Below are 14,575 nucleotides of genomic sequence, written 5' to 3' on the forward strand. Positions count from 1 at the left end.
TCTGGGTTTCTTCAGCGCATGGTACTCCGTTACAGATATGATCTCTTGCTGCCTCGATGGGCCCTAAAGAGGGGATGTGTACTCAGAGAGTCCTCACTCAGCCAGAAACTAGAACTAATTGACTCTCTTCTTTGGGCTTTCACCTGGCCTCCCAGAACAAAACTCCGGGGTCCTCAGTTGCAGACTATTACCTGAATAGATTACTTCTTACCTAGATCTTAGGATAAGCGTTAGATCCTGCTGCCTGTAACGTAAAGAGCTTTCATTCTGTGCTTTAACGGTGGCTCCTCAACCAGTGGTGGCTCCTTGTTTCCTTGTAGATCATTGCCGTGAACCCGCATTTCGTGAGGTCCAGCAGCAAGCAGTTCGTGACTGGAGGGAAGAAGGTAAATGCTTTGTGTGTCTACCATCATCTGCTCTTTTGGGGTGGGGGGGGTGGAGAGTCTGTTGGCTTCTTAATTATCCGTAATAGTTTTAATGTCTGACTATTCACTGGGAGGAATTTTGAGAAAGACCGATGTAGTGAAATTCTAAGCTCATCCTCTCTCTAGGGAGATGTGCCCCTTTGCCTCTCACTGATACTCCTTTGTAGTAGATAAAGGGCAAGAAAAAAAGGGGCACCCGGCTGGCTCAGTCGGTTAAGTGTCCAACTGTTGATTTTGGCTCAAGTCATGATCTCACAGTTTGTGAGACTGAGCCCCATGTTGGGCTCTGTGCTGACAGTGCAGAGCCTGCTTGGGTGTCTCCCTCCCTCCCTCCCTCTCTCTCTCTCTCTCTCTGCTCCCACCTCGAAGAATGAATAAACAAACATAAAAACTAAAGAAAAAAGAGAGCTGTTACTGGAACTACCTAGGGCTTTGAAATGTCCCTTCCACAAAACAGAGGTGCCATTTAAAAATATCAAAAGAGATGGGGCACCTGGGTGGCTCAGTTGGTTGAGTGTCCCACTTTGGCTCAGGTCATGATCTCACAGCTTGTGAGTTCGAGCCCCGCGTCGGGCTCTGTGCTGACAGCTCAGAGCCTGGAACCTGCTTCGGATTCTGTGTCTCCCCCTCTCTCTGCCCCTGCCCTACTCACAATCTGTCTCTTGCTCTTTCTCAAAAATAAACAGACATTAAAAAAATAACAAAAGAGCAATTAAACTCCTGTTTTTTCCTCTTACTGTAGAAATCTCTTGCAGGCCTTGATAAAGTTTGAGAACAATTAATGACTATTTCCTTACCTGTTTCTGGCATATTTCATTATCTTAGTGCTGTTTTAAAAATAAGGGAGTAAAATAATCCTTGTGTGCATTTACATGTTTGTTTATAGACATAGTAAATTCTAAAATTAAAGAATCTTTCTGCTTCTAAATCAAGTCAATTGCCTTCTGTTATTTATTAACCAGTGATATTTTTTTTAACTGTTTTTATAACAAAATGCTGTCACAGTACTGGAGTAGTGACTCTCCGCTCCATACCCAGTTTAGAGCTCAGTGAAAATGAGGGGGCCCGTGGTTATTTCTGCTGTGGTGCATGTGCCTGTGGAATGTTCTGTGAGGCTCAGCCACTGGATGGGTTTTGAACATTTCACGGTAGTTGTCTGCCGTCTGCCCTGGTTCTCCTTCCTGGATGGATGGGGCGGGAACCCATGCTGGTTGTCAGCCGGCACTTCTCAAGCCCTGGTTTTAGCTAATCGTCGTGGCCGAGCGGCGGGTCCTATAGACCCCAGCTCCATCCCACGGCATGAAGCCAGCGTTGCCCAGCTCTGATTTCTGGTTGTGAGCCAGCTTCCTCCCTCCTGCCCGCCCCCGGCTCGTTTTTACCCTTAGCCTGTACCCTCATGAGCCTCACACCAAAGTACGGATCAGTCAGTGGGAATTACAGACCTAATCTAACATTCTCTAGTTTAGATCTGCAGCTGATTCACTCCTGGAAAAAAACAAAATAAAACAAAACCACTATCTTACTCGTCTTTGTTGACCTCTGGAAGGAGCAGCTTTAAAATTCCTCTTCTTGGGGCCCCTGGGTGGTTCAGTCAGTTAAGCGTCTGACTTTGGCTCAGGTCATGACTCATGGTTCATGGGTTCGAGCCCATCATCAGGCTCTGTGCTGACAGCTCAGAGCCTGGAGCTGCTTCAGATTCTGTGTCTCCCTCTCTTTCTGACCCTCCCCTGCTCACACTGTCTCTCTCTCTCAGAAACAAATAAAACATTTAAAAAAATTTTTTTTAATTCCTCTTGTTAAGCTATTTCTTTATGAAATACTTCTCTAGTTAAAAATTTTTAGGTGACATACAGCATAAATTCACTAAGCTATTATTGTAAACCCACATGTTTTTATTTAAAACTCAGTGGGGATAGGGGCACTTGGATGGTTCAGTCGGTTAAGTGTCTGCCTTCAGCTCAGGTCATGATCTCCCAGTTCACGAGTTCAAGCCCTGATCTGGATTCTATGCTGACAGCTCAGAGCCTGGAGCCTGTTCAGATTCTGTGTCTCTATCTCTCTTTGCTCCTCCCTCGCTCGCTCATGTGCTCTTCCTCTCTCTCCCTCCCTCTGCCTCTCTCTCTCTCAAAAATAAATAAACATTAAAAAAAAAAACTCAGTGGGAATAAAGAATTCTGAGTGATTTTTGTGTTTGTTGTTTCAGTGGCTTAAAACCACAAACTTCTAGTGTCTCACAGTTCAGAAATCAGAGTGGTTTACTTCTGTAGTGCTGCCTCAGAGTCTCTCCGAGTGTGCATTTGGGCCGGGGCCGCAGTCATCTGAGGGCTTAAGTGGGGCTGGGGAATCCGCTTCATCTGCCCTCTTAATAGTAATCCCTCAGATACATAAAATTGATAAATCATTTTGGCTTAAGTATTTTCCTAGTGCAGGATGCACTTATGTGTTCCAGTTTCCAATTTTAGAGGAGTTAGAAATTTTACACTTGTCCCCTATTTCTTGACCTTATTGGTGTGAAAGAAGATATCTGAGATAATAAGGAGTGGTGATGTCCAAATGGTAGGACTCAAACTCTGAAGGTGGAGTTTTTCTGTGTGCTGTGTTAATCTGTGTTCTTAATGATCAAGTTATTCATGAAGTTTAGTAATTGCTTTTATACTGTGAGGGATACCCGTGGTCTCCTCCAGTCTGCCACCGTAGTATCGCTACAGGGGTGTCTTGACCCCCTGCAGGATGCCTGGGTGAACTGTGTCAGTCACATGTTCTTCATCCTTCTACTTAGCATCCTGAGGAAGGATAGTGGGAATGTGGCTCTTCAGGCCAGAGCTCCTTGTGTAGACGTGTGAGCATCATGCAGGCAATCAAGGAGTCCAACCTCTAAGGGCAGATAGGGTGATTTGGGAAACAGTGGAGTTTATACGAAGATGAACATGTGATGGGCAGTATAATTGGAATTTACCAGATGCTGAGCAGGCAAGAACATCAGGGGTTTGGTTCATCTCTTGGGTTATCATGGACTACTTGACAGTTTGTTCTGTGTTCATTGTTCTGTGAGAGCATTCTGATTTCTTTTTTTCTAGTCTCTTCTCCAGAAATGTATAGGTAGACCTTTCTTCTCCAGCACAGAACGATGTTGAATTATAAGTGTATAAGATGAAAGTAAAATAAAAACCATTCAAGTCGTCTGGTGAAAAACTTTTAAAAAGTGATACTAAGTTAAAGTTTATGGATTAAAATAATTTTTAAAAATTTTAATGTTTATTTTTGAGAGAGAGAATGCACATGTGCGCGTGCATGCGTGCGCGCACGCGCACACATACACACACACACACACACACACACACACACACACACGAGTGGGGGAGGGGCAGAGAGAGAGGGAGACACAGCATCTGAAGCAGGCCCCAGGCTCTGAGCTACCTGTCAGCACAGAGCCCGACGCGTGGCTCAAACCCATGAACCATGAGATCATGACCTGAGCTGAAGTTGTACGCTTAACCAACTAGGCCACCCAGGCATCCCAAGGATTAAAATAAAATAAATTTTATTTTTAAAATATTAAAATAATGTTTTTTATTTTTTTTATATGTGCAGTCATTTGATTTATAAAAAGATGCAACAAAATTCAAAATGATACAAAATATCAATTTCAAAACAATATCAAACAATGAGCGTATTTAACCATACTCAGCTCATAACAGAGCAAATGAGTAAGAATAATTCATGCTACAGCGTATTGCTTTATGAACTGGCAACAGAAAAAGTTGGTAAAGGAAGGCACAGGACCTCTATCTTTAGAATGTTAGAATTAGAACCGAGGGGCTCCATAATCATCTGGCATCCTCTCAATGTTGTACCCATGGTTAGAATGTACATGATGGGAACTCCAGGGATCTTCCGGATCCTTCGTTTAAGGTCCCGGTCAACTGTGGCCACAATGTAACACTTGTGCTGCGTGTGCTGAGTCTGTACTAAGCAGTCATCTGCATAGGTTCCTTTGTGTGTGCATGGTAATCGTTCAAATCTTGGGTCCTTGGCAATCCTTAGAGCCACTCGATACTTTTGCCCCAGTTTCTCAATTTCAGCCATTACACAGTCAGTTATACAAGGGATACACTTGGCATACAGACAGTCCATCATTGATTGTACTAAATCGAGTTTGGCTTTAATGGAAAAGTTGATAAAGTTGGTATCAACCAGGATGTGGTAAGGCGGGCCCAGCTGTGTGTTGTATTGGAAGAATAAGCAGGAAGGATGTTGGGGGACTTCTCTTTCCTTGAGTGCACTGGGATCTTTCTTTTCTTTCTTTTTAGGTTTCAATCTGTCCTTCTCTTTAAGCCTCTGATCTCGGAGACTAAGCATTCACTTCATGGTTGCATACTTTCTTGCTTTCTTTTGCTTCCCCGTGTTCACGCCGCACTCTAAAATAATTTAAAAGAAAAAACACTAAAGTGTTAACGTGTCGGGCTCAATATATTGGGGTTGATAAAAGTATATGTGATGTTTTGATGTAAAGAATACTATGATTACTCATGCCATTGTAAATGTATTAAATCATTTATCTTTTTGATTATAACCATCTGGATGTGAAGTGATATCTCATTATTGTTTTGTTGTGATTTCCATTTTCCTAATGACTCCTGATTTTCATGTGCTGATTTGGCCATTTGCATGTCTTCTTTGGAGAAATTTCTCTTCCGATTCTTTGCCCATTTTTTGAGTGGAATATTTGTGTTTTTATTGTATCCTTGTAGAAAAAATTTTGTGTATCGTTCATACATGTCCTTTATTGATACATGATTTGCAAATATTCACTCCCCATCTATGAACTGTCTTTTCCCATTACTGACCATATCCTGTGAGGTACTGACATTGTAGATTTTATGATGTTCCATTAACTTCCCCCCACACACAACACGTTTTTTTGTGTGTGTGACACTTATCCTTTCGGTGGTATATCTAAGAAATCATTGCCTGATCCGAGGACATGAAGATTCATGCCTGTGTCTTTTTCTTAAGAGTTTCATAGTTCTTACTCTTACATTTAGGTCTAGAATTTGAGTTAATTGTGTGTAGGGTGTGAGGTAGGGATCCAGATTCATTTGTTTGCATATGGACGCCCAGCTGTCCCTCCTCCTTTGTTGAAAAGGTTATTCTGCATTGTCTCGGCCTCTGTCCAAAATCCGCCAACCGTAAATGTGAGAATTTATTTCTGGACTTTGAATTGTTTCAATCTATTTATCCTTGTGCCAATTCAGGTTTTAGAATCTCTAATTTTGCTGTGATTATTAATGGGATGATAAACAAATTACGTGCTCTTAAAACGTTTTGATTTGGAGTTCTTTCTCTTTAAAAAAAATCCATCATAATTTCTCCTACGTATGTTAAAGGCTTGAATATTATGTAAAGGTATCTTCCACTCAGGGACTTGTAATATATATACTATTGACTGATTTCTCTGGATCCCTGAAGTTTTTTATATAAATATGTATTAAGCAGTAAAAAAGCAGTGTTTATTCAATAAACTATAATGACCTCTTTGTACACAGTTAAATAACTAGGGATTTCCAACACGTGTACCACTTTGGTGCCGTTTGCAGAAATCTCTAGAATGTTTTCCTCCTCTGTGTGCATGGTATGCACTTTTAAAGATCCCTTATGCTGCCTGGTTTTGGAATTAGTGTGCTTTGTTTGTTTTAAAATACACCTATTAGGTTGAAGACATTTCAGGGAAGAGTTCTAATTTCGTTAAAGAATGTATCTCTGATTTTAACAACGAAGAAAAAAGCCTTGAGAAGGTGACATTAAAAAGGGGGCACTACTGTGAAATGATCATTTCCATTTTGAAAGTGTTGGCAAGTTTTTAGAAGGATCTGCTTTTTTTTTTGTTTTATGTAACTAAGTTATGGCATTTTATACCTTTGAAAAATGAGGAAAACAAGACGACATTGGCCCAGTTGCAACTCTGATCTTTCCAAGTGCAATTTCAACCAACACCATAAACTAAGCAGAGCAAGTTTGAAGAGTCCAGCACTGAGCAAATGGCGATGACCTTGCAGTGATCATATATTGTAGATATCGAGACCTCTCCGTTCAGAACACATAGCAGATCCTATAGAGAGAAAAGAGAGCAAAGACAAATATCGTGTAACTGAGAGGTTATGACCTTCCGCCTTTAAACGAGAAAGTATTTTAGCCAGATGAAGGTGGAATGTGGAGGAAAGGCGTTCTTAACCCTTAAGAGCCCTGATCTTCCTTGAACTGACATCTGAATGAATATCCAAATCACCTGAGACCTGTAAACAGTGGCGAGCATGGCACGGAGACTCGAGAAGTGAAATTAAGAAGGCGGAAGCCCTACAATGAGACATCCATAAGAATAATTAACAGAGATGCCTCATGTAATGTTTCAGTTCTGATTTTATTAAAAAGTTTGATTCTTGTAAAAACGTCTCTTCAGGTAGTTAGAACGTACAGTTCGGGCCGGCCAGGCCGGCAGAAGAGCAACGTAGCAGAAAACAACTTGAGGCTGTCGTTTGACACCTTTGTTGGTATTTCCTTTTTTAAGGTTCTAGCTTTTGAGGTCCTTAGAGATTGCTCCTTATCCAGCAGGGACCAAGAAGAGGAAGCGACAGTTGTGTCTGGCATAAGCTTTCATTTTTAAGTTTTCAAGGTAACTTCTGAGCAGTTGAAGGCCGTTGCTGGATTTATGGACTGCACTGCTTGACACATAAGCATAAAAAGCTTATTCTAAATTCTGTTTTGTTTCCATGTTGGGGGGGCGGGAAGGCAAGAAAAAGCACATCTCTTAAAAGTACCATTTGAGAGAGCTTCCAAACTTGTGAACCTGTGGATTTCTTTTTTAAGTATAACGTCGTGTGTAGCCACAATTCTAATGCATGAGCATAACAGTGAGATTTCTAGTTTAGAAATAAGTCCTGCCAAGCAGGTCTTACCTGGATGGGTTTTGTTTCGTTTTGTTTTAATTGCTCTCAGCTTTCTCTGTCAGCAGATAAATTTTAGCTTCCTGCGACCTTTACCTCTGAACTCTGAAATAACACTTCGTAACAGTGGGTTCTACCGCTTTGACAAATTATTAAATTTTCATGATGCTGTTTGCAGCTTGGCTCATTTTTAGAAATGAGTCAGCTGTTTGGCGTTGCGGCGAGGTAGAATGAAGGCACCTGGCCGTAGGGACAGGTTGCTTTGTAAGCTAGAAAATGTCAGTCGGCAAACAAAGAAAGGGTCCGCGCGCAGAAAATGAGAAGCGCTTCCTTGTTCAGGGCTGAAGGCTCCTGGCAGGTTTTACCTGAAGGATGGAGACGGTAGCATCAGCTAGCTTCTGGAATTTTCCAACAGTGATCTGCAAATTCAGATGGCATTCTGTTCCCCACCACCACCCCCCAGATTGCATTCGGACTCCTTTCTGGAAGGGGATTCAGTAGAGCAGCTTTTTGTACTCATGCAGATCTTTCTAGAATCCTGACAGCTCCGTGAAACACTGCCCGTGAAATGGAGAGGTGGTTCCTTCCATGTTTGCTGTCTTCCACTCAGGCTGGAGCAGGGGCTTTGGGGACAAAAGGGATTGGACCATCAGTGATCCTGCCCGGCCCACTCTCTGGTAGATCTTCACGATGCTACTTCTGCAGGTGGTCAGACGACTGTACGTACAAATGTTACATCCTGCTGGTTGCAGGTTGAACCATTATGCATAGATACCTTCATTTTTTCAAGTACGAGGTTATAAATTGTGGTTGCATTACTAGAAATTCGTCTCCTGCCCTAAGCATACCAAAAGTGATTAAAAACCACCCATTCCTAGGAAGTACAGCCCAGGTATAACCTTCACAGTGTTCAGGTATGTAACGCCAAGTTGTGATACCGCTATGTTGTAGAAAGTATATTTTGGTGGGATTTTCTTCATGTACTGAGCTGGCTGAAGCTAAAATAGAAATCCCGTTCTTAAAAGAGAAATCAGTTTATTGTCTAAAAGAGGCATTCTTCATTGCTTTAAAAAAGCAAGTTTTTTCGTCTCAAATACTAATTGCTTATTTGATGTCAACATATGGAGGATTCCCAAAGTCTTTGAGATGGATCTGTGGCAACTTTAATTTCTTCAGCAATTTCTCTGTTTCATATCCATTAAAAGCCTGTTGACAATAAAAGCCTTTTTTCTTTAATGAGTTCAGCTCGCTTTTCCCAATGTAATATTTCCCTATTGTTTGCAGCCTTCCCCTGAATTTGGATGCAGAGCTTACCATCTATCTTCCTGGAGCAATCAAACCATCCATTATTCCTTGCTGAAAACATCTTCCTTTGCATGTTGAGAGCACTGTGATTTTTCTTAAGTGTTTTGAGTAGTTAATGACTCTGTAAGAATAATCTCCTACTGCAGATTGCTCGTTTTCTTGTGGGGTTTAATATCAGTTGACTGTTGTTAACACTGCAAGGTGTTTTCTGTCTGTCCCTCACCGTCTGTGTATAGCTGTACAAATACTGTCATTACCTTCGGGAGGTTTTTTTTTGTTTTTTAAATCAGGCTATTAAAGCAAAGGGTCATAATTTCAACTACTACTGTAGTTGTTTCACAGGACCGTTTGATTTGAATCTGCTTCTTGAGCACAACTTTGTGTCACGGTCCATGTTAGGAGCTATGAATACACAGTCCTGGATTTTAGGAATGGCAGGGCATTTCCAAAAGTAAATGGGTGGACTGCTGTTGGTGGAAAGCAGCCAGACCATTAGACCATGAATCAGAATGGTGATTTTGTGGAAAAGGAGTATTCCAAGTCTTTTAGGTGGGAAGAGTGTGTGTGTGTGTGTGTGTGTGTGTGTGTGTATGTCTCCATATATATATGTATATATATGTATCCATCCCCATGGACTGATTTTGCACTCCTTTGCCTTTGTATTTTCTCTCCCTGTTGTTTGTTTCCTTTAACTTTTCTAATTCAGTTTCAGCCTCTATACCTTTTTGAAGTTTATAACAGTGAAAATTGGAACGAACAAAATGTCTAACAATAGTGACTGAGCTGTTTCACTGCCCTGCAGGCAGAGACCACCAGGTATACGACTGTGGGTTGTGAGGAAGAGGGTGTCAGAAAGGAATTCTAGGGCTGGGACTGGCGAGAGGGGCTGTCTGGGCTTCGCTCTAGATTGGGTGCTTTCAGGAAGCAAGAGTCATTCTCGCATTGGGTATGTTAATAAATCTTATCTAGGGGGAAGAAAGAATCAAGGCTAAAAATGTAATTGGTAAAGAAGCAGCAGTGTCTCATTTTAGCCAGGATAGGGCCACATTTGGTCATTGATGTGGTTGGAAAATGTTCCTACTTTGTCCATGGTTATGGAGTCGCCATAGTTTTATCCTAATCTTTCGCAGTCACGAGGCCCGGTCTGATGGTGGTGTTCTGTAAGATTGTCCCTCCTCACCCAGAGAGCACGGGCCCAGCTGTGAGTGCACAGCTGGCTCCTGCATGTCAGCTTTTCTCTCCGTTGTAAAAATAAAATGCTCAACGTTTGCTACATTGCCTCTTTTGAAGTACTTTACAAAAATATGTGTATAGTGTGATTCTTTTTTGTTTTTATGTAAAAATGTAATAGGAAGGCTATATATAAAATTATTAGCAATATTAGTAATATTAACATTAACAGGATTATTTTTTGGCCTTCACTGGCATTTTTCTGACTTTTTTTTTTTTTTTTTGAAGAAAATATGCATTAATTTTATAGTAAGAAAAACCATTAGGGGTGTCTGGCTCAGTTGGTTAAGCATCTGACTTTGGCTCAGGTCATGATCTCACCGTTTGTGAGTTTGAGCCCCCGTTGGTCTGTGCTCAGAGCTCAGAGCCTGGAACCTGCTTCAGATTCTATGTCTCCCTCTCTCTCTGCCTCTCCTCTGCTCACGCTCAGTCTCTGTGTCTCTCTCTCTCTTCCAAAAATAAACAGACATTTAAAAAAATTTTTAAAAAGAAAAAGCAATGATAAAAGAATGCATATCTCAACTATTTTGGATCTCTTTTTAACTTAATATTGTAAATCATATGAAATTCCCTACACTGTTGAAGTGTAATCTGAGGTTAAACATCCTTTAATGGTTGTATGATATTCCATCCTATCTATACATTTAATGTTTCTTAACCATCCTCATATTCTTGGGCCATTAGGATGTATCCAGTTTCTGGTTATTGTAAATCATGCTGTGATAAAGTGAGAAATCTTTGGACATGAACTTGGGCTGTGCTTTTGAATTTTTGCCTAGAGCTGATTCCCAGGATGGGGATTACTGAGTCAGAGGTCATGATGATTTTTTAGGCTTTTGATGCATATCACCAAGTAAAGGTGCATTCCGGAAAGCATACCATTCACACTGGTTATGGGTGTATGACACTACATGTTCACCACACTTACACGTTGTGATAGAAAAGGAACAGTTCATTGTTCATCTTTGTGATGTCTTTGTATTATTAGCGATTCTGAACATTTTTATTTACTGGCCACTTACACATCTTCCTTTATGATTTGTTTGACTGTATTCTTTGCTTGGGGCAGCTTTTAATATTACCAGAGAAGCTCGTACAGTGAAGACTGCCCATTTGATCTTTATTGTCAGTTTGAGCACAAATTATTGCTGCTTACTGAATAGCCTGCAGCCTTTTCTCCAATTTTGGCTAAATCTGGAATAATTATGCTTCTTCCCAGGGAGGCATTATGTAGGAGTCATAATGAGACTGTAGAGTAGACACTGAAGTCCATAAAGAGAGGACACATAGAGGCTCCTTCACAGACGTGAGTCTGCTCTCAGACCATCAGCTCTGCCACGTGCATGGAGGCTGCCAGGACAGACCAGCGTGCTCTGTTAAAGCCAAGTTCACTTGACTTTGTTTCTTCTGCTAATGGTGTTCCTGATCTTTGGTTTTTTTCTCTCCCCGTTTGCCTTACTTCGAATCAAGTGAAGTGCTTGTTCAAATACATGAATCTGTGTGTTTAGGTGACTTTTTCTATTACTCAAGACTTGGCAGGTTTCTGTTTCTTTTTCATGTCTGCACCATGCAGAGCTCTCCCTCCGTCCGTCTGTGATTGAGAATATGCACAGTTAAAATCAGAGGCCGTTGTGCATCACACAACCATTAATTCAAGTTTAATGACCCAGGGGATGACTTTTGTGTTTCCTCTGCTCCTAGCTGGGTCCAACCTTGAACCCAGCCCTTAGACAGCTGCAAACTGAAATAGAGACCCCAGGTTTCTGGCATGAACCACCAGCTCTGTGAAGTCTGTGGGACCCATAATGGAAGATTTAAGTGGTAACATTATTTAAAAATCCTTTGTTCACTTTTAAAATCATACTTGCATGGGGCGCCTGGGTGGCTTAGTCGGTTAAGCGTCCGACTTTCGCTTAGGTCATGCTCTTGCGGTTCGTGGGTTCGAGCCCCGCGTCGGGCTCTGTGCTGACTGCCAGCTCAGAGCCTGGAGCCTGTTTCAGAGTCTGTGTCTCCCTCTGTCTCTGACCCTCCCCTGCTCACGCTGTCTCTCTCTCTCTCTCCCCTAGAAATAAATAAAAATATTTAAAATAAACAAACAAACAAATAAATAAATAAATAAATAAAATCATACTTGCAGCTACGCGTTTGCATAGGCAGAAACTGCAGACTGTGGGAGCCGACCTCACAGACTGGCCACAGTTGATTGCTAAACCCATAGAGTTGGGGAGGTGGATACACAGATCCATATCTGTCTGTTATCACCAGTTTTTTAATAGAAAGGAAACTGCTCCTAAGTGGCACCTCAGTGTTTACCTTCTTTTGTTCTCATTGAACGTGTAGCTTGGGGTTCTTGGTCACTAAACGGAAGGTTACTTTACATCAATACGGTGTTTCTTAAATTTCAGAACATTGTTCTGTCTGCATACTTTTCACAGGATTGGTGAACTTCATGGGGCTTGCCCAGAACTTGTGTTGCATCAGCATGGTATTTGCTCAGACCTTGCTTGGAAGCAAGCGGTCCATCAAGCAAGCTCTGGAAATCTGTCTGTGTCCTGATACTTTCTGTGGTAGCAGTTTTGGGTCCATATTTATCCTCTTTTAAACATGTTAAATTACCTCTAGGGGACAGAGATTGAGGGATTAAAGCTCATCCAGAAAATAACCACTGAACTTAAGCAATCCTATATTCGGGAAATTCTCCTTTTTCTTTCCTCCATGCTTTATATTCTTTCTCTATGGTGTTTGGGAAAGCCGTGTGTTTTAAACTTTGGTCCGGAGCCAAAGCCGGAAGGAAGACAAAGACACTGTCTCCTCCTCTCTCCTTGGTCTCTCCTGTCTCCACCCAGATCCAAGACTCCTCTCTTGTTTCAGCAACCAAACACCACGCCAGCTCTTCCCTGTGCTCACTAATTTTTTCTCACTTGCTTTCTTGAATTACGGGAAAAAAAATTTTTTCCTAACATTTATTTATTTCAGAGAGAGAGACAGACAGACAGAGCCTGAGCAGGGGAGGGACAGAGAGAGGGGGAGACAGAATCCGAAGCAGCTCCAGGCTCTGAGCTGTCAGCACAGAGCCCGACGCGGGGCTCAGCCTCACGAACCGTGAGATCGTGACCCGAGCCGAAGTCGGACGCCCAACCGACGGAGCCACCCAGGCGCCTCGCTTTCTTGAGTTAGGATTTCCTTCCTAATCCTTTCCAACTTTGGATTTTTAAATCCCCCTGTGACAAGTCCTGGCCATCATCATGCCCCTTGTCTGTTTTTACGGAGACGGCCTTATGTGGCCCGTCCTGAATGTGCTGAGTTTTCCTTTTGGTTCCTTCTTTCTCAGTTTTATTATCTCGAGCTCCAGCGTCTCCTGTGATCGGCATTTTCTCTCTGTGGGGTGTGTTGTCTCCATGCGCTTCCTCAGTGTTTCCTGCAGGAACCCACCTGCCTCCCGGACTTGCCGGTGGGCTTCCCCCGCTGCCCACTCTTCCCTGCACCGTCTCCGCCTCCGAGCAAGCAGCGCGGCTGGCGTTGAGGAAGCCTGAAGAGTCCAGTGATTCATATACTTGAAAGATCACAAGATGATTAAAAAGGGGCCAGTCCTACTCCCTCTCCTCCATCAGGGAAGAGTGGGCGATGGCTAATGACGGGTGTTATGTTGCCAGAACAGGCGGCTCTATTACAGCCCGGTAGGCATCCCGCCCCGTGCGGGGGAGGCTCTGGGGTGTACGTCCTTACCTCTCCGCAGTGTAGCAAAGCACCAGATAGATTATCGGCACAAAACGTAGGAGAATAAAGTATATTGCCGAGGATGTGAGGGCTCCTATTGAAATATAAGCACCAAGAGTGCTGACTGCCAGAATGTGGATTTATGGGAAATAAAGCCCTAAAATACTTTCTCCAACAAAAAATAGACCTCTTGGAAACAGTTTTTCCTCCCGATGTACTTAGCTCCCATTGAGCTCAAATTGCTCTCAGTATTGTGATAATGACAATTCAATATTATGGGATGCGGAAGATGAACCAGATAAATTAACCAGCTGCTTTTAAAGGTAGTTCACTCGATGACTCACCCTCTAAAATGCTTTGTAGAACATTCGTGCTCTGTAGGTCTCTAGGCAGTTTTATGACTAGAAGAAAGAAATGGATTTTATTAAATGTCAGTGAAATACAGGCAGATAGTTTTGCTGTAGGTAAATTAGTGTGGAATGTCTGTAAGAAAAGCAGCTGATCTTTTCTTAAATCACCGCAGCAGAACTCTCTGGCATTTCTGCCGGGCAGTGTGTTTCTTCTTGAAATGCCCATAGATGAGGATCATAAAAGCAGGTGGAGAGTGGATTGTGTGGCCTTTTTCCCTCCTGTGTGAAGCCGTGTGCCTGACAGGATCCAAATCGAACCCCCCGCGTGCCGCCGGCTTGGGCCAGCAGCTCCGCAGGGTGGCCCCGGGGGTGCCGGGCCACTTACTAGCCGACATTGAAGGCTTTGTGCTGCGTGTGGATTGGAAATGAGGATGCGTGAGTGAGGAGGAGAGTCAGGTGGAGACGGGGGCAGAAGTAAGCGCTTCAAGGACCAGGGGAGGTGACTCAGAGGACAGGAGCGGGCCAGGGCTGCGCGGCCAGGAGGCGAGGGCGCGGCGGTGGTGGGGAGAGCCCTGGGAGGCGGCGCACGTTTCAGGTCATCACCGTC

At 42.8% G+C, this 14,575-nt stretch overlaps 1 protein-coding gene and 1 pseudogene across 1 annotated transcript in view; one reads left to right on the forward strand and one right to left on the reverse strand.

Annotated features, from left to right (window-relative positions):
- Positions 1–14,575, forward strand: part of VPS41 (VPS41 subunit of HOPS complex) — a 184,738-nt gene that overhangs the window by 92,029 nt on the left and 78,134 nt on the right. Inside the window, exon 7 of the mRNA XM_077781123.1 lies at positions 321–386. Coding sequence (XP_077637249.1) covers positions 321–386 — 66 coding nt within the window. The remainder of the gene's footprint in view (positions 1–320; positions 387–14,575) is intronic.
- LOC144245763 (rRNA-processing protein FCF1 homolog pseudogene) lies at positions 4,231–4,820 on the reverse strand (annotated as a pseudogene).

This window comes from Crocuta crocuta, unplaced genomic scaffold (genome assembly GCF_008692635.1).
Source record: "Crocuta crocuta isolate KB4526 unplaced genomic scaffold, BGI_CrCroc_1.0 scaffold108, whole genome shotgun sequence".
Classification (NCBI taxonomy): domain Eukaryota; kingdom Metazoa; phylum Chordata; class Mammalia; order Carnivora; family Hyaenidae; genus Crocuta; species Crocuta crocuta.